Source organism: Phalaenopsis equestris, unplaced genomic scaffold (genome assembly GCF_001263595.1).
Source record: "Phalaenopsis equestris unplaced genomic scaffold, ASM126359v1 Scaffold000326, whole genome shotgun sequence".
Taxonomy (NCBI): domain Eukaryota; kingdom Viridiplantae; phylum Streptophyta; class Magnoliopsida; order Asparagales; family Orchidaceae; genus Phalaenopsis; species Phalaenopsis equestris.
The window spans coordinates 261,144-288,838 of NW_018164768.1; the positions used below are offsets into that span (position 1 = coordinate 261,144).

At 33.3% G+C, this 27,695-nt stretch overlaps 2 protein-coding genes across 3 annotated transcripts in view; both read left to right on the forward strand.

Annotated features, from left to right (window-relative positions):
• The window catches only part of LOC110025717 (mediator of RNA polymerase II transcription subunit 4), a 1,544-nt gene extending 1,128 nt beyond the window's left edge, over nucleotides 1-416 (forward strand). Inside the window, exon 1 of one of the 2 annotated variants that reach the window (XM_020726342.1) lies at nucleotides 1-416. This exon is cut by the window's left edge and continues 1,128 nt beyond it. In XM_020726342.1, coding sequence (XP_020582001.1) covers nucleotides 1-222 — 222 coding nt within the window. In that variant the 3' untranslated portion in view covers nucleotides 223-416. The other variant, XM_020726343.1, reaches the window with a different exon arrangement.
• An 11,814-nt stretch (nucleotides 417-12,230) lies between these two features.
• On the forward strand, nucleotides 12,231-27,556 carry LOC110025715 (protein FREE1-like). Its single transcript, XM_020726340.1, has 10 exons — nucleotides 12,231-13,434; nucleotides 16,656-16,742; nucleotides 16,860-16,991; nucleotides 17,441-17,587; nucleotides 21,073-21,138; nucleotides 21,230-21,340; nucleotides 25,800-25,892; nucleotides 26,607-26,640; nucleotides 27,087-27,160; nucleotides 27,291-27,556. Exons 1-10 carry the CDS (start codon nucleotides 12,457-12,459, stop codon nucleotides 27,366-27,368), a joined length of 1,800 nt encoding a protein of 599 aa, XP_020581999.1. The 5' UTR covers nucleotides 12,231-12,456; the 3' UTR covers nucleotides 27,369-27,556.
• The last annotated feature ends 139 nt before the right edge of the window (nucleotides 27,557-27,695 follow it).

Below are 27,695 nucleotides of genomic sequence, written 5' to 3' on the forward strand. Positions count from 1 at the left end.
CTCCCTTCCCCGCCACTGGAAGGGGTTGTAGTCGGTAACAAGGGAGAGGAGCATCGTGTAGGTGGTGTGCCATTGCTGCCCGGATTACTGCCACCACAGCCGAAGGCCCCAGAGCCAATTCAGGTCAAGTATGTACAGCTTGATATTAACCCAGACCAGGATGAATATAGCAGTGACTATAGTAGTGAGGTGGGCAGCTCAGAGGAGGATGAAGAAGATTGAGATTTCTTGTCAAGGTTTGTGGGAAATTGTTTAATTTATTATTATGTTTAAATTACTGTAAAAGCAAGCTTATTTGTGAGATTACAGCTGCATAGGCTCGTTGTTTATGAAAAATCTAGATTATGCACTTCGAAAATTTGAAGTTTTCCATGTGTATGGATTGCGAAGAGTAATTTACATGAATTTATCAGAAAACCTTTTTAACTGTTAGTTGTCAGTTATTTCCTTGTTGCTATAGCATGTCTCTCCGAATGTTCAAAATGAATTTGGTTCCATGAAGTTCGGAATCCTTGTGGATTTGCAAAATCTATTTTTATAATGATTGAAAAGCATCGTGTCTGTTTCTCTGATTGAATTTAGTTTTTAGCATTGAATTTCAAACCTTTAATTTGGTTTGATTTGCCATGCATTCTTATCTGTTTGTTATTTTTGGTTTGTGAGTTGCAATGTCCAACATCACAAATTCTCATAAAAGCATGGTTTGTGTACTTTAAATTGCATATTAGTATATTGTTCTATTGCAAAATTTTGAAATCTGAATTTTTTGTTTTCAACGAGCATTTAGAAATTTTATATGAAAGTCTATTTTCTTTATTGCTTTATTGCAAAATTGCGCTTCAATCCTTTTGCTTACAATAATATTTATCGAGCAAGCTCTAACATTTCGTAGTCCACAAAATATCATGCATGATTTCCCTTCAACAACATGAATTTGAGTACACTAGATAAACTATAAGTTGTGAAACAAAACCATGGTATGGATTCTATTTTTACTTTTTGGAATGTGAGAATATAAGACAATTCTTGCGAAATTTTAACACCAAATTTAGCAAAGACTTCAAGTTAATTTACTAAGTTTATGATGTAAGCCTATAAGATGAGGTTATAATATATTCATAAAAGTTTTAGAAGTTTTTCTTAAGGTTTTATATTGATTTATCAATCAATTAATGGCTCCTTGATTGCTATTTCACACTAGACAGATTTTTGTCTTTGATTTCACCTCAATCTTGTTGTGGACCAAATTTTGGTTATTTTCCTTCCAGACAATAAGCACTTTCGTTTTTGCTCCAGACAAGAACTTGCTACTGATTCAACCCCCCTTCTTTTGGTTTAAAAACAGCAACAACAACAATATATGTAGGACCAAAATAAGCCACAATAACAATGAATAACAAGGCAGCATCACAGAGAATCAAAATCAACAATAACAATAATGGACGAGCCAACAACAGCAAAAAATACCAAGCAAATAAAAAATAATTTGGCATGGGGGATTAGCCATTATACTATATTATCAGACTTCTTTGTTGTGGTTTTTGTTGTAGCAAGCTCGGAGGAATTTGTGGCTTTTATGCTATATAGGAACTGGGGCTTTGACTGGTGGAACAGAGAGGAGGAATAAAGGTTATAGGAGATAATTCTCTATTTGATGTCTTTTTGAGAAAATAATATGTACAGTCAGTTGTTGCTTTAAATAATTAAAAAACAATCCTTATACATCATGAGTTGACTTCAATACAAAAGAAAACGGATTCTTAAAGAAAATCCATGATATAGTCAACCATACATATGGATAACTTTCAATTTTAAAAATAATTACATTAGATTTTATCATATAAACTTATCCATAGCAAATCAACATTTGTCTATCCTATTCTATTATGGATTTTTACCCAAAAAATCATCTTTCTTGCCTCGCAATTTTCATCATCAAGCCTTCAATTGACGATCTACCTTTGTTGGCGGGCTCCTGGCTATACCCCTTTTAATCTTGATAGTGCAATTTAAAAATCAACACCATTGTTAATATCCACCGAGAGATTGAACTGTTAAAACATCAATAAGAATGTTCCCTTTAATATATTTACAATCTGATCCCTAAATCATGATTGTTGAAAATTTGATTGGTGTTATACTAGTTATTGTCCTAAGATTATGTGTTCTCCTTTTGAGTGTATTTCACTTTTGTGAAATCATAACTTGAGGTGGAGGAAAGTTAAATTTTCTGCATCCTAATTATACCACTTTATTATGTTACCAAATAACACGTAAGGAAGTATCTCGAAGATTTTTCAAAACTTTTTTCGAGAGATTCCTAGTTTATGGAGCTTTGACAACATTTCTTTGATGTATAATACAACTTACCTCATAAAGGTATAAGTTGTCCAAGATGACTTGGTACATGACTACGCTATTTTAAAATATTATTAAATGATATTTTGAAGGAAATATTTTTTATAAGAATATACTTAATAAAATCATGAGATGCTCTTCAGATCTATATAAGGTTGTTGGATTAATGTTGATGACTTTGAAAGTGGTGCTAATTCCTTTAGGATTTATTGAAGGGCTGCTATAGATCTTTGAAGTAATTCAATTTATGTTTTTAAATTGAAATGGGGATTGCCTTGTCACTATTATATTAATATCATTGAAGCAAGAAGAATCCTTTCAGGTATCCAATGAGTTGATCATTAAGAAAATCTTCTTAAATCTTTCTTGAGAAGATTTGGCGTGAGAATGGATTTTAGTGGCATATGGGATGTGAGTTCATTATGCTTAGAATATTTTAATGGCTAGTAATAGCTATTATTTATTATTTCTGATTATTTTGAGTTATTTTCTTTGATTTCCTTCTTTTTTCTAATTTATTCAGTTTTATTTCTTTCTCTTTCTGTTATATCCTAAGTTTAATTTTTACATTTATACTTGATTCTGTAATGGGTATATATACATCTCTTTATATCAATAAGAACTATTCTAGTTTTATTCCAACATGGTATCAAAGCCATAACCTAGCCGTTAAGCCTCTCCTTGTCGTCGGCTGATCTGTCTAATTTCTATTTCCAGGCTAGCCCTAGCAGGCTGCCTGTTCCTGGCATCCTCTTTTCTATTATGAAGCATGTCGGATGATGCTCCAAAACCGTTGATTTGGCCGCCCATATCCCACTTTCCTCCTTTCATCCACCAGATGATGCTCCAAAACATCCAATCAGGCCGCCCAACACTAGTTGGTTTCCTCCCAGCCACCGAAACTCTTGCCTAAGAGCCCTGTTTTCCTCCAGTATCTAGAATCCCTCTGTTCTGCCTGCTTGTGCATGTTTTTCCAGCCGCCTGAGGATTTAGGTCAGCTAAATCTTCTTCCCAAGGACAGGACAACCATAACTCAATCAAAACCTTTCAATGTCTTATCAACCCAATATTTCATTTGGCTTCGTCAGAATCATGGCGGACTTCTCCAGCAACGAACCATCATCGGAAGGTCTTCTTGAGTCAACTAGTGGATCAATTCCAACCACTGTTCCTCTACAAATCGAAGGACAGGAAAATAACATTAACTTCTTGATCACAACTCATAAATTAAATGATAATAATTTTCTCCAATTGTCTCAATTTGTGCTATTGTTCATCAAAGGACTTGGGAAATTCAGTTATCTCACTGATATGATAAGTGAAGCTCCAAAAACTAACCCTACATATGAAGCTTGGGAAGTGGAGAATTTCATGATCATGTCGTGGCTGATCAACTCCTTGGAGACTTCGATTGACTGATCATATATGTTTCTTCCTTCCGCTAGTGTCATCTTAGATGTAGGGAACTCTCCAACTAATTCTATGAGGTGTCCAAGAAAATCCATGAAGCAAAACAAGAATCCAAAACTGTAACCCAGTACTACAATGTCCTAGCTGCATTATGGATGGAATGTGACCTATATTATGACTGTAAGTGAGAATCTCTAGTCGACATATCTCTCTTCGAGAGAATTGTGGAAAAGGACCCTATGTTCCAATTTCTGACACACCTCAATAAAAATCTCGACGAAATCCGGGGACGTATTCTTGATCGGGATCCTCTTCCTTCTACTTATGATGCTTTCATTTAGATTCGTAGCGAAGAGAGTTGGAGGCTTATTATACTTGGTGCTTCTGATTCGTCGCCCTGGTTTCTAATAGTGCTCAACTTCGGGCTGGTCACCCCTTGCCACAAGCCCAATCACGCTCCTGAGAAGTGTTGGAAGCTCCACAGGAAACTTACATCTAAACCTTCAACCAAATCTTCCGCTGCCAATGGTCTCACCACAACATATGAATTCAACACGGTGCAATCGACCTCTACCCATAACAATTCATAATTCTCTAATTCTCTTAAGAGTCAAATGAAGCAACCAATCAGGAGTCTGTCAACCTCTCACGTTCGTCAAGGTACCAATCCTATGACACTCACTTCTTTTGACCCTTATAGTTCATGGATAATTGATTTAGGTGTTACAAATCACATGACTGGAATCTCTTAAGCCTTTTCAACATACTATTCTTGTTCACGTAAATATATTGTTAAAATTGTTGATGGGTCTCAAAGTTCTATTGATGGTAAAGGGTCTGTTGTTTTAACTACAGACTTAACTTTGAAATCTGTGTTACAATTACCTCTGCTAAAATGTAACATTTTATCTGTCAGCAAACTGACATATGACATTGATTGTGCGCTCATATTTCCTTTGCTGTCTGTCTTTCAAGATTATTGCTCGGGGAGAATGATTGGAACCGCTATACGGGTTGGTGGGCTCTACTTCTTCCAAGAGAAAAACATGGAGAATGAGGACACTCCACCCAGTAGTTGCAGTTTATCTTAGTCCACTGATTGTTCTATTATGTTATTACAATGTCATTTGGGTCATCATAGTATCCAATATCTATTGATGTTTACTAATAAAAATCATTTTAATTTTAAATGTGAAAAATATCAGTTAGCTAAACATCATCGTGTTTCTCATCCACCCCACAATTACACGTCTGCTATTCTCTCTTTTTCACAGTGACTTATATGAGCCCTCTCGCACTCGTAGCTATACCAATAAACAATGATTTCTTGCTTTGATTGATGACTACAGTCGGATAACATTTGTATATATTTTAAAAAATAAATCTAAAATTGTTGTCACTTTAAAAAATTTCCACACTTTCATTTTGACCTGATTCAAAACTCTTATTTAAGTTCTTTGGACTGACAATGGTGGTGAATTTTTTAACTCTATATTAGGAGAATTCTTGGTAAGGAAGGACATCCTCCATCACAGCTCTTTTCCTTACACTCATCAACAAAATGGGGTTGCCGGGAGGAAAAACCGACAACTCATCGACGTTACTCGTTTCATTATGTTTCACTCCAATGTCCCAAAACCTTTATAGAATGTGTCATTCTTACCGTCAATTATCTCATAAATAGAGTCCCCTAAAAAATTCACAACTTTCGTACTGCTTTTTCTGTTTTGAGATCATTCTTTCATAATAATCAGGTCTTATCCACTATAGACCCCAAAATTTTTGGTTGCACAACCTTTGTTTGAAACACAGCCCTTACTCGGAGTAAACTTGATCCCAAGTCCATAAAATGTATTTTTCTAGGGTACTCTACTAATTAAAAGGAGTATCGGTGTCTTGACCCTACCACAAATAAGGTCTATGTGAGTGTTGATGTCTCTTTTTTTGAAAGTATTCTCTACTTTTCTAACTCAGCCTCAAGTGAGGGGGAGCTAGAGTTCTTAAGACACTGTTCCTTACCCTACTCCTGGGGATGCTCCCCACACGTCACCTATTATCGAGGAACCTTTGGTTCCTTTTGTTCCATGCATCTCTCCTACAACCAAAGAGCTCTCTATCTCTTTTGATTCCACCTACACTCTCTCCTACTCTACGTGTATACACTCGACGTACTCGTTCTGATGCATCTACTCAAGAGGTCACTAACCCCGTGTTGGACCCTGAATCCCCTCTGGACAACATCCCCAACACTGCTCCAACTCAAACTGAGGTAGTTAGTTCCTCTAGTATGTTATGCAATCAGACATGCTCTTTATATCCGTGGCAAACTATCTCCTTTCGCATATTATCACCAAATTACAAAGCATTTACTTCGACCTTGATAAATCATCAACTTCCATTTACTATTGAGATTGTTTTAGCAGACCCAACCTGAAAGCTACTGTCATTGAGGAGATGAATGCCCTTATGAGAAATCATACTTGGGACATTATTGATCTTTCTTGGGGCAAAAAAACAATGGGATGTCGGTGGATATGTACCATTGAGTTTAAATCTGATTGATCCTTTGAACGCAATAAAGCACGGTTGGTCGTCAAATGGTATTCACAGACCTACGGAGTTGATTACGAAGAGACATTTGCTCCGGTGGCTAAATTAAATATCATTCAGGTTCTCTTATCCCTGACAATGAATCTGGGCTGATCCTTATTCCAGTTTGATGTCAAGAATGTGTTTATAAATGATGACCTTACATAATAGATTTACATGACCCTTTCTCCAGGCTTTGACTCTACTGCCTCCCAAGGGCAATTATGTAGATTGCGAAAGTCCCTATATGGACTGAAGCAATCACCATGAGTATGGTTCGGGAAGTTCACAAAGGTGATGGTAGGCCATGGATTCAGTCATTCCTAATCAAACCACACACTTTTCTTCCGACATTCCTCCTACAAGTAGGTAGCTATCCTTATTGTTTATGTCGATGATATTGTTTTCACAGGAAATGATATACTAGTATTGGAATCTCCGAAAGGCATTCTTGTTCTCTTCTTTGAGATGAAGGACTTGGGATATCTCTAATACTTCTTAGGCATGGAAGTTGCTCGGTCATCTCAGGACATTTGTCTGTCTTAGTGGAAATATGTCATTGATGTTTTGACAGAGAACAATTAGTAGCTATCCCGATGGATCCAAATGAAAAGCTTTTTGATGTCCCAATGCAGTTCTTGTAAATAAGACTCGCTACCAGCGCTTTGTGGGGAAACTCATATTTCTTGCTCATACATGGCCTAACATATGTCACGCAGTTGGGATAGTAAGTCAATTCATGTATGACCCCTATTAGCATCATCTCCAAGCTGTTCACCGAATTCTCTACTATTTAAAAAACACACCGTGCTCTGGTTTGCATTTTTCCCACCACACATCTCGCAATATTGTTGTTTTCACATACACTGATTGGGTTGGATCTGTCCATGATCTGAGATCTATCTCGGAGTATTGCTCATTTGTGTCGGGAAACCTGCTTACTTGGAAAACCAAAAAACAGTCAGTGGTTGTCCGAAGCATTTCTGAAGCAAAATTTCAGTAATAGTATTATAATATTTTAATGGTTAGTAATAACCATTATTTATTTTTTATTATTTTGAGTTATTTCTTCCGATATTCTTACTTTTTCTATTATATTCAATTGTATTTCCTTCATTTTCTATTATACCTTGAGTTTGATTTTTTCCTTTTTAGTTGATCCTGTAATGGGCATGTATATCCCTCTTTGTATCAATAACAACTTTTCTAGTTTTATTCCAACAAGGCTTATTTTAGCATGTGTTCGAAACAAATTTTTTATAATTTAATGAGGGTAATTTACAAATGTGGCACATAATTCTTATGTGTTTACACATCTCACACCTATACTTTCATATTTAGATACATGGTAGTTTGGTGCTTTAAACCTATGCATAAAAAGGTGCATTTCACTTTGAAAAAGCAATAATAGTATTATTTTTTATATAATTCTAAAAATTTGAGTACTGTGTGAGTGAATATGAAAATTTAGCTTTGAGATATATAAATACATAAGAATTGTATGTTTTGTTTGTAAATTCTTCTAATTAGAAAAGACTTTTTTTTCATAATTTTTGAACTCAGATTTGTCCGTGAATAACACGTAAGGAATAGAAAATAAATAAGGAGGGAGAAAAAGAGAAAGCAGGGCAAGACACGAGTCTTGATAGAGCCGAATTTGTAATTCCCTCACACATTTACAAAAAAGTTCCCTTTTACACATTGTTCTCATATTTATAGTAATTATAAATTATTTTATGAAATGTCAGTAATACTCTTAAGATTCTCTATTGCCTGTTGATCGGTCGCAGTAACTGTCAAGACTACAGTTATTTTCTCCAAATCCTTTCTTATCGAATCTTCATTTTGCTCGCTTTCATGCTAACGAGTCATTCATTTGCTTATTCAGTCCACCTTCTCGGCTCAGTCAGCCATATAATTTGCTCCATGTTTGTTGAAAGGCAAATATTTGATCATCTGTTGCATTTTTTCTTGTAGATACTTAAATTTTAATCCTTTTTTATAATCCAGTATTTCTTAATTTTGAACCAAAAAATATTTTCTTCTGTAATTCCAGTAGAGGACTGATTACAGAGGCATATAGCAAATTTTGTAGGATTTGTGATCGTTAGGATTGTGATTAGATTAAGGGCATTTATAAACATAGCACACAATTCTTATGTATTTACATATCTCACACCTAAACTTTTATATTTACACGCATATCCCTCAAATCTTTAACATCACATAAAAATAGATTTTAACTGCGTGATATTTATATATATAGCACACAATTCTTATGTATTGACATATCTCACACCTAAACTTTTATATAATTTTTTATATTTAACATCTAAATCTTAACTGCGTGATATTATAACTAAAAAGATTTCACATGCATACCACTCAATTCTTACCTATTTACATATATCACCCAATAACGTCAACTTTTATTTATATGCGAGGTGTATTTTATTTTTCTTATTTTTAGTTAAAAAAAGTAATATTTTTGATGTGATACATAAATTTGGGCGATATAAATGTAAAATCAAAGTTTAGGTTTTGGATATAATACATAAAAAATGGGTGGTAAAACAAAAATTTTTTACTGCATTTCCCACACGTTAAGCTGACTCTTGATGCGGGTTCAACTTATGAAAAAATATTGCATCACAGTCCGAACGTAGTTTTGCGTCCGACTCCAATAATATTTCACTCGGTGTAAAATTGCAGACCAGCTGAAAAAAAAAGAGATAAATGTGTATTTTGGCATGCGATTCAACCCGAACACCAACCCAGTGCTTCAAAAATTAAACCCTGCACGCCTCTTCAATATTCATTTCCTTCTATCGCCAAACAAGAAGCAGTCCATATTTAGGGTTTTGCAGACCATTTTTCATATTCAATATTGGTAGCTAGGGTTTTGAAAACTTCAAAATAGTCGGTTACCAGACGAGAAACAGCCACGGTCCCTCTCTCTTGCCATATAAATTATTGTAATGTTTAGGTTTTTCCGAAACAACACTTGCGTCCGGATTTAAGGTTTATTGTGCAAACTCACTCATATATTTTTCCTTTTCTTTTTAAGCAAGCTAACATAGAAAAATGAAAGAACCCAAGGAAAACAGAAAGTAAAGAAGTCGACATAGAGCATCTAGGTAAATTGGAACTGTGGTATTAATTCCATTCAAAAGTTTATTATTTACAGTTTTGACTATATTAACCATATCATGAGCAAAACAGTAGAATGTTGCCATTAAATTAGCATAATATTGCATTAATAACACTACTATACAACCACACTATTAACCCCACATTACAACCACTAATAACATTATAATATAACCACATTTGTGTCATAATAACACCATAAAATTGCACTAATAACACCACCATACAACCACATTATTAACATCACAATATGACCAAACGAATAACACCACTATATAACCATATTTGTATAACAATAACACCATATTATTGCACCAATAACACTAAAATACAACCACATTTATATCACAATAACACCATAATACTGCACTAATAACCCAACTATACAATCACATTAATCATCCCACATTACAATCACAGTACTAACACCACAATATAACCACATTTGGTGTTATTCTGGAGTGAAATGGTTTTATTGGGGTAATGTTGCGGCATTCTAAGGGAAAGTTTGGTAGTATTATACAGTTAAATTTGTATTATTGGGATGTTAATGTGATGTTATTATGTGGGTAATTTGGTAGTATTATTATTTTAATTTGGTGGAGTATAACGAATGTTATTATGCTTATTTATTAGAGTTTATATGATGTTATTTTGGTGCTGATTTGTTAATATTATGGTGACAATATGATGTAGTTCTGATGTTGAATTGGTATTTTCATGTAGGTTTTTTTATGGAAATTTGATTGTGTAAAATTGTTGATATGGTGTTATTATGGTGATATCTCAATTGTATTCTGGTTGAGTTGTTATTAATTATTATGGTGATAATTTGGTTCAACTTTAGTGGTATTGTGGTTATGATGTTATTGTAAATGCAACTTGGTGATATTTTGTTGTTGGTTTGGTGTTATTTCATTTTAATTCGAATAGCACAACACTACACTGACATCACAATATGAATAAAATACAACATCAATCCCACATTAATACATCATAATTACACTCCAATAATACCACAAATTATTAAAATATCACCACAAAATCACCTTAATATCACCATAAAATCATCACAATGTCACAACAATAACACCAAACATCACCAAACCAACACAATATGAACAAAGGACAACCTCAATCTCACCTCAATACAACTAAAACACCACAACACAATCACAATGCCATAACAATACAACCACAATATCATCACAATAACACCTCAAAATCACAACAATACGAACAAAATATAATCTCAATCTCACCTTAATACAACCACAATATCATTCTAATAATACTACAGACTAATACAATACCACAAAAATAATATAGTAATAAATCACCTGAATGCCACCACTAAATCATCAAAATACATCCACAAAACCACCACAATCTGAACAAAATACAACATCAATCTCACCCCCGCATCCCGCTAAAGAAAAAAAATACATCGATTTTTGTGTCATTTGTGTGCACGCGTAACACTAGCAATACATGTGTCCTTCTTAGCTAAAGTTGATGTTCTGGACGCGTCGGCGCGGTACATTTCGTCATCCGGAGTCAGCCGAGCGATTTCACCGATGATCGGGCCAAAAATGTGTCAAATTCGTGCGTGGTGTAATGAGTGTTGCTGAGTCACAGAGGGTTCACCTATGGCCGTCTGATCCTATGGGAACTCATTTTCAGGCCCTCTACAATGTTAGTTCTTAGTCCTTGCAACTAAGAGTTGAGTGCTTGAGACTACTCATGCGAGTTTCTTTGCGAGCTACTCATGCGAGTTTCTTCACAAAAATGAGTCAAGAAGTGGTTTGAAGTTCTGCGGGAGGTGAGTTCCATTGCTAGTCCGCTTGGATGATCAATAAAAATTCCTAAAGCTAGATCCTAGGTTCTAAGAGTATGAGACTAAGACCTCATTAAAAATGAGGTCAACACCCCACTTCATCAATTTTATTATTAGAAGTGCAAAACCCCAATGACACGGGAGCGTCCTATGGAACTGTGAGATCAGGCCTCCTGCGATCCCGATTGTAGTATTTCCACAATACTAGTTCAGTAACACTACAAACTACTACAATACCAACAAAATAATAGGAAAATACTATCAGAATAAGATCACAATACCACTTCAAAATCAATAGCAATAGTAAATACTACCAAAAAAACATCTCCACCCGAATAACTAAACAATTACACCACTAAATCATCACAAAAAACACCAGAAAAGTAACATAATACAATTGATTAGAATTACAAAGGAAACATGCAAACATAAATTAATATCATCTTTTCAAACGCTTCTAAACTGGCTTATATTTTAAACTTCTCGTCATTATTTTCAGATTTCATCTCAATATTTTTTATCTGATCTGTTGTTCACAAATAACACAAGGATATCGACTTAAATCTAATGGGGGGAACTTCAAGAAAACATTCTGACCACAAGCAAAACCCAAGCTCTTTATGCACCAGATTTTGAATAGTACGTCGAATTTTGAACAGTGCGCCCGAAATTTAAACATTGGATTATATTCTTTTCTAATTTTCATGCTGATTTGGGCCGGATCATATGTCGAAATATACTTTTATGTCATTTTTTTCAGGTCTGCCATTTTATACGTGTCGAAATGTCATTTGAGTCCGGACATACAATTGCTTCCGAACTCCTACGCAAATTGCATAATGCAATATATTGTTTCCTGGTTACAACACAGCTGGCTATATTCAAACGATACATCGTTCCGCCGGAACAACAGATTCCACCAATCTATTTGACGGTTCCTAAAGTACCGAAATCTTCCGCTGCCGAAGTTGAAGAAACCAAAGGGCATATCTGCTGTTTTCTGAAGCTGAGTTCCTGTCGAATTCTTCTTCGAAGTTAAGATCGATCGAGTTCCAACCCTAAAAACTATCACCCTCCGATCTCCCTGGTAAAATCTTCTTAAAGTGGCCGAGATGCAGCACGGAGGCGACTTCGGCTCCCAGTACTACGCCCACCAGCATCCTCCCTCGCATCCGAACCCTAACCCTACCCCTAATCCCAACGATTTCCCTCCTTCTAATTCGATCCATTTGTCTTACGCCTCTGCTCCGCCGTATTCGCATTATACCCCCTCGATCACCGCTGCTGCAGCCCCTTATCCTTCCTTTTCGCAGCATGCGGATCCAATGACAACCGTACCGCCCTCGGCTCCATTGTATTCTCAGCCTCAATCCCAATCTCAAGACGCGGCATCGCAGTTCCCTCCCTATGCGAATTACAGCTCATCTGTCTTCCAGCCGGAGATGTCCTCCACTCCGCCGTTGGCGTCGTATTCTAATCTTCAACAACCTACTTCGGCCCCCTACCATTCCTATGACTCCCATCACAACTATACTCTCCCAAATCCCAATCCTGATCCCATTCATACGTCCGATTTTAATGCCCCCGTCCCCTCCGTTTATGCTCCAAGTGAAACCCCTTATCAGGTTGGTGGCCCGAGATTCGATCATGCAGGTGGGTACTACAATGAAAATTCTGGAAAGTATGGCCTGAGTGCTGCTGGATCTTTTGGGCAAAGCCGGTCGGGTTATGATCAGGATTATTATGAGAAGCGGCCTGAAAGGGAGTTTCAATATGGGCATGTTAGTGCGCAGGATGATGGATTAGGAGATGGGGTCTATGCCTATGATGGCGGCAGATCGGAGCCCTACGGTGCTCGTGGAACAGTACCTAGATCTTCATCTTCATCAGCTTGGGGAGGTTTTGATGATTATGGGAGGTCTACGAGCTTCTCGTCTGGTAGGAGTGACCAAGCTGGGAGTGCTGGCAGGATTATCAGGGCGGTGCCTAAGGCAGAAACTCAGCAGGATGTGAAGAGTGGAGTGCAGAAGTTCCGGGTTAAGCTTTTGCCGGAAGGTTCGAGCGTGAATACTACTGATGTTCTTTGCCAGGTTTGCATGGATAAACTTTGCTCAGTTATCAAACTTTTTAGTGTCAAGTTTAAGCTTCAACTTGTTCATATTTAAATTAGCTGGTGTTGTTTTCGACGACATCAATGTGTTTATGAAATATAGGGCTGTAAATTAAGTCGAACCAAGTACTACTCTGTTATAATTTTTTAATTATTTTCTTATCAAGTTAGAATAGAGTTTTTGAAATTTTCAAATTCTTATTTAAATTTCTTTGTTAATTTTCTTAGAGTTTGAGCTATAATTGAACTTGGTTTATGCTTTTCGCTGATGATATCCTTCTTGTGGACAAGACTAGAAAAAGAGTTCAGGAAAAGCTTCAATTATGGAGGACTATATTGGAGTTTGAAGACTTTTATTTGAGTAGACCTAAAACTTAATATATGTATTATAATTGTAGTAGTAGTAACTATTGTGGCAGAGTTGTAAATATGGGTGATCAAATCTTTAAATGATGTGATTGTTTTAGATACATCAGGTGTATCGTTCAAGTGATGGTGATATAGATGGGAATATTATTTGTAGAATTCAAGTTGGTTGGTGGAAGTGGAGGGATGCATCGGGCCTATGGTAGATAGAAAAGTACCTCTCAGACTAAAAGGAAAATTTTATAAGATGGTAGTAGTGAAACCTGCAACGTTTTATGGCGCAGAATGCTGGCCTTTAAAAGAGAACCATTAAACAAAGTTGATTATTGCTGAGATGAGAATGCTTAGGTGGATGAGTGACTTGACACTTAGAGACAAAATGCGAAATGAATATATCCGTGATAGGGTTGTTGTTGTTCCAGTGGTGGACAAGATTAGAGAGAGTCGTTATAGATGGTTTGTTCATATTAAACACCGGCCATCTGATGATCCTGTTAGAAGAGTTGATGTTTTATATTTGACTTATGTTAAAAGGGGAGGGGGGGGCAAGACCTAAAAGCCTTGGGAAAATTATATAAAAAATGATCTTAATTTATTAGAATTTAATGAAAATATGATACTCAATAGGACACAATGTTGAAAAAGGATTTATGTACCTGACCCGCTTAGTGGGATAAAAGTTTGTTTTTGTTGTTGTTGTTGTTGTCAAGCTATAATTGACCTTATTTTTTTTTATGCTTATGATTTAAATATGTAGCTTTATTAGTTAACATGAATAAATTTATTATTTTTAATCAAAGTTAATATAATATCTCAAGTATTATTTATATTTGTTTCGTAATTTTAAATATTTATAATATAAAATTTAATTCATTTTTTGGTCTATTTATTTTCGTAATAATTGTTTGATATTTCCATATTTCTTATTAAAATGCATAGAATATAAGAAAATAAAACAAAACAATTAAGTAATCAATTAGTTTATCATTAAGGGTCTGTTTGGGACAGCTGCAGTTGTTTGAAGAAACTGTTGTGAAGTTGCTGCGGAAGAAATAACTTTTTGAAAAACTGCGGTAATTATTATAAATTTATTTTATTTTCAAATAGTAAGACCAGATCTTTCTGTCAATGACCACACTTTAACAACTCAGGTTGAAAAAAATAAGTTTTTTATCATAAAAATTTTTAAAAACAACAAGAAAGCAGTTTCTCAAACTGAACTGTTGTAGCAGTTTGAAAAACAATGTAGGCAGAAAGTTGTCCCAAATAAATCGCATCTTTCTGGCAGTCACCACATTTTAATAACTCAGGTTGAAAAAAATAACTTCCATTCACACAAATTTTTAATAAGCAGCAAAAAAGTAGTTTTCCAAACATAATTGTGGCAGCGGTCTGAAAAGCAAAACAGATAAAAAACCATCCCTAATAGATCCTAAATGAGCATTTTATTGTGGTCTTTGCGAGCTTTTCGTTGTTTAACAAATGAACACTTTTATGAGACAAATAAAGAAGTGGATAAATGTGTAAACTTTTTCATTTGAGCTTAATTTTTTTTTTCTTCCAAGATTATTCCATTTTTTCAATAAAACAAACATAAACTAACTTTTTATGCACAATAATTCTGTTTGAACTTAGTTAATTTGAACTTACCTTTTACCTTGCAATCCTAATGAAAGGTATATGTTTCTTGATGTCAACTTATTTGCTTTATTTTCTTTGTTTTCATCTCTGGTAACGCTTTCTTCACTATTTTTAACCTGTTCATGCAATTTGGGTTTGTATGATTGTAACTATCTAGTTGTCTTTGGCTTATTTTCTATGAATTTAATTCTTGCCAATATCATTATGATAATGAAATACCTTCCCTGTGTTTTGAGTTTTGTATTGGCAATGTCCTAGTAGGAAGGTGTGCATAGGGTTTTGGAGTAGGAAGTTATACAGCCTAAGATATAGTAAATCATATTGGTATTTTAAGAAGATAGCTCATGCATTGTATTCATTATTCTTTTGAAAAGAAATTGTCTGATTTTACAACAAGAAGGTTATAGTGTCTTGTAGTTATCACTGCATGATGTAATTTATGGGGCTGATTTTCTATTTCAGATTACGAACATTAAGTTTCTATTCTGAAATTTCAGTTGCAGCCATCTTCTTACATTTTATAAATTTATTATGATTCGAATGGCCACCTTCGTTTTGGTTAATCTTTGACTTTTTTGTGAGTTTATCCTTCTCTCGCTAGGATTTTGACCGTCACTCTATATTCTTTCTTTTGAAAATCACCTTTTTTAATGCATATTTATTTTACCAAAATTGTGCGCAGCTATCCTCGGAATGATATAATATATGAATGTTTGAAAACTTCATCTTGATTCATCATTATGCTGAATTTTTTTATTGGAAATTAATCTAGGACGATGATGTGGAGCTTTCTTCACAATTTATTTGTGATAAAGATGATGCATTTTTCAAGCTCTATCATCATTATTCTGAAGTATAAATCAGTAATACAGAAAGAATTCAGCAAGTTTGAAGCATGGTTATTATATTTGAAACTAAGTTGACAAAGGACTTCATTATTTCATTGCTGTTTTTTACTGTAATTTCTTTACAGTTTTACTTTCTGCTTTCTATTGTTTTTGTCCAGCGGTAAAGTTTAATGCCCATTGGATTATGTTTATATCTTAGTTGGCAGCTACAAAAATAATTCTTTTGATGCTTTGGCTAGAATGAGAGTTCCATCTAACTGTATTCATACAGGCCTATGCTGTCCAAAGTTCTTCATTTGTATCATTATGTTTTTACTGAAATATGATTGTAATTCGCATTGCTCAGATTGGTTTGGATGGTATCCGCATGCTTGATCCTAGCACTAACAGGATCTTGAGGATTTACCCATTGGAAAGTGTAACAAGATGGGAGGTAATGAATAATTTCTATTACATAGAAGAATGCAGAAAATACTGCTGGTCAGGCCATGCGCAATGTCATCTTGCATTGTTAAGTGTTATTCTGAGAATTTTGGATTTCATTGTGTAGGTACTTGATTCATCCATATTCTGTTTTTGGTCTAAAAGCTCTGTTGATATCGAACCAAAGCGCATTCGACTGAAATCGAACAGTTATACCACCACTACCATACTTGACACCGTGACTGCTGCATCTGTGCAGGTGAGAAATCAAAATATCTAAGTGGCTATAGTTGATTTGAATTTCCTTGCTTGTAATTTTTTATGAAGTTTGATACGCTTTTTCAGCATTTTTGTCTTGGGAGTTGACTTAATGTTTGAATTTCGTATGCCAGTTTTTCAGGAGATTATATTAATTTTTTTAAAGTTTTATTATATATTTCCTGCTTCCTCTTCTTTTTATTAATTATTTGCTTTTTGTGGAATTCTGATTATATGCTTTAAATATTATTTTCATAAAATTTACCAGGTACTATGTTTATATTGTTTTAAAGTTGCTGGATTTTTAAAGTTTGAGTTGCCTTCACATGATATTTGTTGCGTCATTCTTCTTTTTCATGTGGTCCATAATTAGAATAATTTAATGTTTCAGAAGGAAACGCATTCTGTTTACAATGATGCTGATTTTATGAATTTTTGTGCAAATACCAGCTTAAGGAGATGGGCGGCAGTGATGTTGGTCGAAGCAGAGGAAGTGCTGATGGTGGCAAGCCATCCGAACAGCCAAATGAAAAGAAAAAGGGTTTTACTGATTGGATGAACAGAATTAAACCTGGCAATGAGGAGAAAGACCATTGGGTAAAACGTGCTTTAATCATAATCTGATTTGCCAAATATCGCTTGTAGTCAAATGACATAATTTCTGGTTTCTTTTTTTTTTTTTGGGTCTGGTCTTCTTCTTATAGAGAGGTGAATCATTTACTTTGATTAAATGCAAGAATTTAGCACCATTTTGTTATCTGAATTTTGTCAATCAGAGCTCATTCTGTTGTGTTTTGGTGGACTGCTAGATATTCTTCTATGGTTTTATCTTGCTGGGTATCATAATAGATCTACATGTCTGATTTGGCAAAGCTACAGTTAAGACATTTCTTTACTGGGCTGATGCATGCATATTTTGAACTGCATGTTTATGGATGTTATGGTTTAATTTCTGCTTTCTTTGTTTTTTTTTTTTTTTGTTTTTTGGTTCTGGTTTTCATCACATAGAGAAATGAATCATCTACTTGGGTTAAATTAAAAAATTTAGCACCATTTTGTTGTCCTAATTTTTTCATTTAGAGCACCTTCTGTTGGTTTTTGTGGGGCTGCTAGATATTCTTCCATGAGTTTATCTTGCTCAGTTCATTTAACAAGTGCTTTTGGGTATCAAAATAGATCTGCATGTCTAATTTGGCAAAGCTACAGTTAAGACATTTCGTTACTGTGCTGATGCATGTATATTTTGAACTGCATGTTTATGGTTTTCATGGTGTCATTTCCATTTTGCACATTGTTCTTGGTAAATTTAAAAGATGAGAATTTGTTAGACTATCAAAAGTAGGCTACTGAGAAAAAATAAAATTCATAGTTGAGTTTAACCCGGTAATTGACTAGTTCCTTTAAGAGGATTGTTATAAAAAGTATTGGAGAGCCTTGAAATAGAATGCGCAATAATAAGAAAAATTGATGATGGGTTAAGGAGGTATGAAGTATTATTAAGGAAAGAAAATGCACATTTAAAATTGGCAAAAATTGAATATTCTTGGTATTTATGATAATTATAAGAAAGCTATAAGTCTTGCAAAGAATTTACTGATTAAAACAAAATTATTATTTTTTTGATTTATATATTAGGTTTGGTATTACGGAATTAAAAAAATGACACACACACACACACATATATGCATGCATTCATGTTTGTCAAAGATGAGCTTTGTCTAACTAAGATAAGATATAAGAGATCTAAAAAATTTGTTCACGTTGGATGCATTAAAATGAAGATAATGAAATATTGGTTAAAGATGAAGATATCATTGAAAGGTGAAAAGATCACTTTATATTAGTGAAGTTTATTATAAGATTGATCCAAAAGGTGAAGTGCAGTTGTGTCGAAAAAGGATGCATAAAGATGATATTTTAGGTATATTTGAGATTCCTGTTGAAATTTTGAGTGTTATGTGGGATATTATAGTGATTTGATTAGCAATTATATTTTAGTAGAAATTTAAAATTTAAGAGGATGTCAAATAACTGGAGAAGCATTTAGATACCGATGAAGGTAAAAAAGATGATAGTCTGGAAAAATAATATCAATTTTGGAAAACAAATTTGGTTTCATATCACTGAAGATCTACAATAGAAGCAATTTGTTTTATGAACGTCGATCATGATTAAGCATATGATTTGTGTTTTAAGAGAGCTTATTTAGGTATCAAATGTATATGATGAAATATTGACCAATATTAAAAATAATTGTTGAGTGATCCAAGATTTTGCTATACCTTTTGGTTTGCATTATGGATCAAAATTGAATCTTAATATTTTTCTATGGGTTATGGTGCTGCTTTCAATAAGTAATAAAAGTGAGGTGGCTTGGTGTATACTTTTTAAATAAAACATATAGCCATCTGTCTAATTTGTAACTTATGTATTGAAATTAATGAATAAGTATAAGATTGGTGAAATATTTTAGAGCAGAGGCCAATAAAGTAAAAAATGAACATATAATTTATAAATTAGTGGGCATGACGTTTGCAATTATCATTCAGTATTATTAGAGGTTATGATAATGTGATAGTTTTTAATATCTTGGACCTATTATATGGAAAAATGGAGACTTAAATGTAGATCCAATGTCTTATGTTAAGGTTTGATGGCTAAAAGTTAAATGTGCATTGGTTGTTTCGTGTGATGATATCTTGGAGTCTTAGAAGTTAAAAGGTATAAATTGCAAAAGGCAAAGTTATAAATTGCAATTAGATTATCGATGTTATATGAATCTGAATTAGAAATAATAGAATTAATTGAACAAAAGAATGAACGTATGATATGTAATTTTAGTGGGCATGATGTTAACAATTATCATTCATTAGTAGATAAGGTAATGCACAGACATGATGTTTAAATATCTTGAGTCTATTATGCAGAAGAATATAAGTATAGATGTGACTTTAGCTTTTGGATTTAGGTCTGGATTGTTAAAATAGAAAGAAAGATTGATTTTTTTTGTGTGATAACAGCATATCATTGAGGCTTAAATGTGAATTTTATAAAATTTCAATTAGGCTAACGAATATGTTTTGAACATTGAATTGTAAAAAAATCATTGATATCTCAAGCGAGTGTAGTTGAAATGAGAATGCTCAGATTGATATGGGGTAAACTGGTAAGGATAAATTAAGAAATGATTATATTTGAGGAGATATTGGAGCACGTCTATTAAAGGTGAGGTGCCTGAGAATACGTTTAGGTAGTTTGGACATTGCGTAGCTAGGGGTAAAAAGTGTCCCAGTTATTTGATAAGCTTAGTGTTAGAGTACCAGGAAGAATAATAGGTTGTGTTGTAAGCAGCGTTTAACTTGTTACTCAAAAAATCTTTTGACAGCCTTCACTAATGTTTACCATAAATAGTTGGAATGAGGTTAATGATAGTGATGATTACTTATTTTCTATGGCTTTTGTTAATTAAGTGCAAAGTTTTTGGAATTTCATCAAGAGAGTTAATGAAATTTGGGAATTAGGTTTTTGTTGTGGTAAGTTTTTAACTTGAAGGCATTAATACGTTGGCAATAATGTTGGCTTTTAAACTTTAATTTCTACATCTGCATTAGCATCAAGACATTCAGTTTTACGCACTGACCATTGCTTTATTTTCTCGTTTTAATACAAAATCCTAATCACTCCTGTTGGCAATATGTTTCTTCCTGAAGACGTCAATGTATTTTTGAGTTTCCAATCAGACTTATTTTGTCCATGCTCATAGAGAACTAAGGTGTCTAATAGCCACTTGTGCTTCAGTTTTTTTTCTGTTTAGTCGCCTTCGGAACAATTCTTGATAAGCTGCAGACAGAATGCTCTGTGAAATGATTTAAACTTTTAACTTATGAGAAGTGTTCTTAAGTTTATGGAGCATCAGAAACTGCCATCTGAGGATTGCATTATCGTTGTCTACAAGTGAATATGTTTATTGGGGTGCTTATATATGGGTATATTAGGTGTTGAAATTTATTACTAGTTGATATATTAAACATCGGCCACACTTTTTTTTAAGAATTTCTTAAAATACATATTTGTGCTTTCAGGTTCCAGATGAAGCTGTTTCACAGTGCACATCTTGTGGTGCTGCTTTTGGGCCTTTTGTTCGTAGGGTAATAACTTTCTGAATTTGTTTGCAATCTAATTCATGCTAAAATCCCATAGATTAACACAGTTGTATTTGTATTGCACTTTATTTTTCAGCATCATTGTAGGAATTGTGGTGATATCTTCTGTGACAAATGCAGCCAAGGAAGAGTTGCTCTAACTACAGATGAGAATGCTCAGCTTGTCCGTGTCTGTGATGGATGCATGGTATCTTTCTTTATCTTGTATCAACACTTTGCAATCTACTTATGAAAAGCATTATTGATATTAACAGTAGCTTAAGAAAAAATTTCTTGTCAATTATATCTTCCGCCCTATTAATGAGATCAATCACTGCTGCTACTGTTTGGTACCTTGTGGGATGGACAATTTTTTGTTCTCTCAAAAATGAAATTTTTGTCAAATTCTTAACCTCAGTTAATGCAGCCTAACTGATTGGCTTCAATAAGGTTTGTTGAGTGTTGTCCAAAATGTCGTGGAAGAAATGTTAAAAGTTTTAGAAAGATGATGCTTTTATGATTGTACGTTCTGTTTTTGACAGATTATAATACTATATAATATTAGTTTAGTGGAGGGGCCCTACTTACTAATATTTTCATGCCAATGCCAATGACTAGTTTTCATCCTGTATTTTTTTGATGGTTTTCTCACTCCTAAACTGGTTGGTCCTGTCAACCTATAATTGCTATAAAATAGCAAAGCCCAACAATGATTGTGAATCATGTTATAAAAAAGGTGCCCAACTTGCGTAGCACTCGTCAATAGCTAAATGAAAAGTGATAGAGGATAAGGGAACATTGAAGTGTTAATTCATGCTTCATCGACAATGCAAAAATCACCCGTATAAGTAATCATCACGATCAACTAGGAATTTGAAGAATCCATTTCTAACAATATACAAGTATTAAGTGGGGATATATTAATTTGTTGAACCATAAAAATGAATATTACATGAATAAGGCGTCTTATTTGGAACCCAAAAAGAACCAAAATATTGTAGCTTTTTATAATCCATTAAGAGTTATCCAAATACAATAGGTTTTGCTAATTTTACTCCTGGAAGTCTCAATTTTAGCATTGGCGGATGAAAATCAACAATCTACATAAATAATATAAAAGTCAAGTCTCAAAAGGCAATACTTGGAAAGCTTCCAACACGAGTCTCATGTTATAGGAATCATAACAGGAAATTCCAAAAATTGTTATTCGAGGCTATATCTTGGGAAAACTATGTTTGTAGATGGTAATTAATGAGAAGTCATTGATCTTTATAATCTCAGTGAATCTCTGTGATCAAGTGATGTAAAGCATATTCCAAGGAAAAGCAGAAGGTGAGAAGGGAAACATTTAGTTCTATGAAACAGAACAACAACAATACCATGATTTACATTCCTATTGAATAAAGACTTCCAAATTTGCATCATTTTTCTTCTTTAAGAAATTTGGCTCTAATGAATTAAATATTTTTTAATTGTCATGCAAATTTGGAAAAACTTTTGTGCTCATACAAATGAATCCATGAATTGTTATGGATAAGCATGCCATCCTTTAACACAAAAAAATCTGTGATATCCACCATTGGTTGCGAACAAAAAACTATTGTGTATGGTGATGGATCTGAATTTGTATTGAGATTGAAAAAGTGAGAAGTATATGGCATTGGTAGCAGTTTCATAAATTATGCCAAAATTATATTCATAAAATTGGAATGTTATTAAAGCTTACCAAAATTTTCATATCATCTGTATTATCTCAATGCATTATATGATTTTATATGGTCCAGGACTTGCCATTAATTTCTTAGATGTACTTATAAGAAGCCTTTTGAGATGTAAGCATACAATTTTCTTATCATTTGGTTTAAATTTCCTTCGTCTACTATTCACATCAGTAGCAAATTTATGTAATTGTTATAGGCAGTTGCTAGTTTTCTGTGACCAAATTATATACATTAAAGTCTAAGAGCTTACTTGATTTTTCTTGTCAGAAGTACTCAATGCATTGTATGATTTTATATGGTCTAGTACTTCATTAATTTCTTAAGTGTCCTCTTAGGAAGCCCTTTGAGATTTAAGCGTACAATTACCTTATCATTCTGCTTGAATCTTACTCTCTTCCTATTCATTAGTAGCAAATTTGTATAATTGTTATAATCAATTGTTAGTTTTTGTGAATTTCTTTGTGCATTTCAGATATTTTAATCAAATTACGTGGATGATTTGAAACTAATAATGAAAAATAATAGGGTGTAACTATGCATCACAAGAGATATTAATGTTTCATAACCAATTTCTAGATGATGAATGCTGAATGATAAAAAAATTGAATTCATGCAAACTATACAATCATACATATATGTCATACCTACACGGACATACAAGCTCTTTAAAAAAACCCCAAACAATATTGCTTAAATACAATAGACGATGTTTTATGGGATTTTAGATTCTTCAAAACTTTAAAATTTATGTTTCTTTTATGATTTATGTTATATAAAAAATTCAATGAAATATTAATGCAATCTGTTTTCCTCCTGAATCTCTGGTTATAAATTTGACTCATGAAATTAAGAATTGAGAATAAAATCAATTTCAATTTGATTTGTATAGATATATTCATTAGGAATTTTATAATAAATCAATTTACAATCTATATCATTAGATTTGTCAATTAGTTTATCAATCTCAACTAGAAATTACATTAAAAGCTCGGGTTCACATTTTGAAGTTGCTGTGAGCATATCTAGTTCACGCTCAATTGGATTCATGTTACATTTGCAATTTAGATTTAGATTTTATTGTGGGTTCATTTTAACTTAAAGGTTAGTTTCTAATGGATATGAAGATTTTAAATTGATTTCATGCTCTGATTTAATTTTAAAGTTTGGCTAACATTCTAACTCTTAAACAACTATAAGTTTAAGTCCATGGTCATGTTCTGACATGGGTACACATTTACATTTAGTATAACTAAATACAAACTCATAATATGATTATAAATCTTTTTTTTTATCTAATACACCATCAATAGGGCATTCATGAGCAATAGTTTCTTCGATAGGATTAGATTTGACAATGAATGTATCTTTCATTGTTGTATATTTAACTTGCTTGAGAGATTACTGAGTCTTTTTTAGCTGGGTATTTAACTAGATTTATTTTATTGATTATTTGGTTTTATTTTGCTTGAATTTTTTTTTTTAAATTTAGCTTTGAAAGGTAATTAGAGTTGATATATTAACTAACCTTTCTAGTTGATATCATGATTAAGAAGGTAATGATTTTTCTTTAGGAATGTTAATCATATATGTGGTTGTCCTTGTAAGAGCATCCATATCTCAATATTTAATAATCTAAATAAAGCCTCATTTAGAACTGTTAGTGAATTTTAGCTTTCTCGTCGAAGGTTTTTGTTTAAACAAATAATGACAGTAAATCATTCTTGAAACAAATGATGTTTAGTTACTAGACTTATAAGCTTGTCATAATATCCATACACATTATATTTATCGTGCTTACTATGTTTAGATTGCTTATTCGGTTGATCTCTATACACGTTAACAAAAGCAATCAACATTTATTATATTATGCTGATTTTGTTCTGCCAGTAATACTTCACAAAACTAACTATGAAACTCTAGTTTTGATTTAACACTTTCTAGTTTCTCATCAAATGCGAAATGAATATATTCGTGATATGGTTGGTGTAGCTCCTGTGACAGATAAAATTAGAGAAAGTCCTCTTAGATGGTTTGGTCACATTAAGCATCGACCATCTGATGATCCGATTAGGAGAGCAAATGTTTTGGATTCGACTTATGTTAAGAAAGGCAAAGGTATACCTAGGAAGAATTGGGCTTCATGTATAAAAAATGACCTTAATTTATTAGAAAATAATGAAAATATGACACTAAATAGGACGCAATGGAGAAAAAGGATTTATGTAGTCGACCCCACGTAGTAAGATTAAGGTTTTGTTGTTGTTGTTGTTGTTGTTGTTTTAGTTTCTCATCATTAAGCAAAGGTTATTCTTCAAAGAATTATTCCAAATTGTCAACCCTGCTTGAAATTTTCTCAATATTAATTCTTCAATCGATCACAAGGATGTTCTTTAAATCGTTTTGATTGTTATGTTATCCTCATTCTGGGCAATGTCTTGCCAATTTTGTTGAAGTTGCATCTTTTATTACTTTTTTTAATGAAGGGGTTTATATAAACCACTTTTTGTGGAAATAACGATGCACGTGTTGGTTAAGTTATCAAAACTTGATGTAGAACACTTAAGATTCTAAGGTTCACTAATACAACCTAGGATAAAGATTCTTAATGAAATACATAAAAAAGGATAATTCACCTATTAACAACTGTTAACTTTAGCACAGATTATTTATCTTTAATTCATAAATAGCAAACATATTTTTTTTATTTACCAATCATAATATAATAATCGGTACAGTTCAGAGTCCTTAAAAAAAAAAAAAGAAGAAGACCGGAGAACAAAAATCAGATTTTCTTAGCATCATGGTTCATAACACCAAAATATAAAGAATTGACCTGTAGCCTGTACATGGTGTAGCCTGTACCTGTAGCCTGTACATGGTGGGCTTATTTATTTATTTTCAGGTTTCATTTATTGGCTTTTAATGAAAATCGTGTTTAATCTACAGGCAGAAGTTACTCAAAACTTGAGCATTGCCAAGGAGGCTGGCAACCGTTCCGCTGCAGCTCAGACTCATGAAGATCTTGCTAGGAAGCTGCAGGTTGCTTTTCATTTTGGGTTTGTGATCGTATTTACATTCATTTGAATATATATCTTGTATGCTATTGTTTGTTTCTGCTACAGATGCTCTAATAATAGTTCATTTTAGATTATAATAGTTCACGTAAAATATGTTACAATCATATCCCTATGAAGCATATTGAATTTTATGACATACGTATTAATGACTTGGATCAGTGTACTATGACTATGGGAACCACCATTGGTGCTGATTATTGGACATAATTTAAATGAATGATATAACACACTGATTTGATTATATGCCATTTCAATTTTAATTTTCCTTCATCTATTAACTACACTTACGATATCATTTTCATTCCACATTCCAAGTTCAGTGCTTTACAATATGATCACGAATGCATGCTTAGCTTATAGGTTTATTTTTGTGCGCTGCCGTTTTGCTTTATATGTGGATATAAATATAACGAACTTATATTGTGTTAATGCCAATTTTTTCCAAGTCTTTTGTTGCCACATTCATGCTTTATAGTTTCTCAAGCTATTTTTCTGGTGGCTGTTGTAAATCCATTAATAAACATGATTTGTTACATTTTTTTTTAATATTTGTAAATCTGATAATAAACATGGTCCTTTTACAATATAGTATTTTATTTTTCAGTTTGATTCCTAAAGATTTAGTTCATGTAAGTTATTGAATTTTATATTTGTTAAAATTTGCTCTGTTAAACAGGATGAAATGGAGAGAAATCGCAAGGCATCGTCTGGTAATTTATAATGGATACCTGAGCCTGATTATTTGTTACGCTCAGACATATTAACACTATAATCGCAAGGCATCGTCTGGTAATTTATAATGGATATCTGAGCCTGATTATTTGTTACACTCAGACATATTAACACTCACACTATCAATTTATGTATATTATTATTATTACTATTATGGAAGATTTAAATACAGACCACTCAATTCCTATGTATTTACATATCTAATACCTAAAACTTCAATTTTTGCATATATGCCACTTCATGCATGAAAGGTGTATTTCACATTTTAAAAGTTATGATAGTGATGTTTTTGATGACATATAAAAGATTTGGATGGTATAAATGTAAAAGGTAAAGTCATGGTGTTAGATATGTAAATACCTAGGGGTTAGGTGGTATGTATGTGAATGCCCCTATTATTATTATTATTATTTTGCTCTCATAGGTTCTAAATCTTCTGATTCCTCTGGAAAGAAGATGAGGGAAGTGGCATGTCCTATCTGTACTGTCCATTTACAGGTACTCATTTTATCCATCTTTTAACAGTAAAAAAAGGATGTACTTTGAGATCAACACAATACAGAGATAATTAGAGTATTACACAACCGAGCGAAATTGGTTAAATTTTGCTGGGATTGTTGATTTGCAGGTGCAGGTTCCTACTTCTGGTTCTGAAACAATAGAATGTGGTGTTTGCCAAAATCCATTTCTTGTTAGTGCACATTGATCTCTGTGTGGGGTCCGGCCGGTTCCATTGTGGCTGCTGCTTTAGATTCGTCACTTCCAGTCAATGTAATTGTCGTCGGTTTCTACGCTACCATCCACACCTGTTGATGGCTTCCTGTTTCATATTTGTATCTACTTTGCTTTTACATTGAATTTATATTATCTGAGTAAATGTTTATTGCTGTTTTACTACTAAACCCTATTATTCTGTCTTATGAGATTTTCCCCGTCAAATACAAAAAAATAAAAAATAAAAAAAAAATTGTTTTCGGTGCAAGTTATTAAGAAATTTTGCCATATCGTGCTTTTGGATTTTGATTTTGATGAA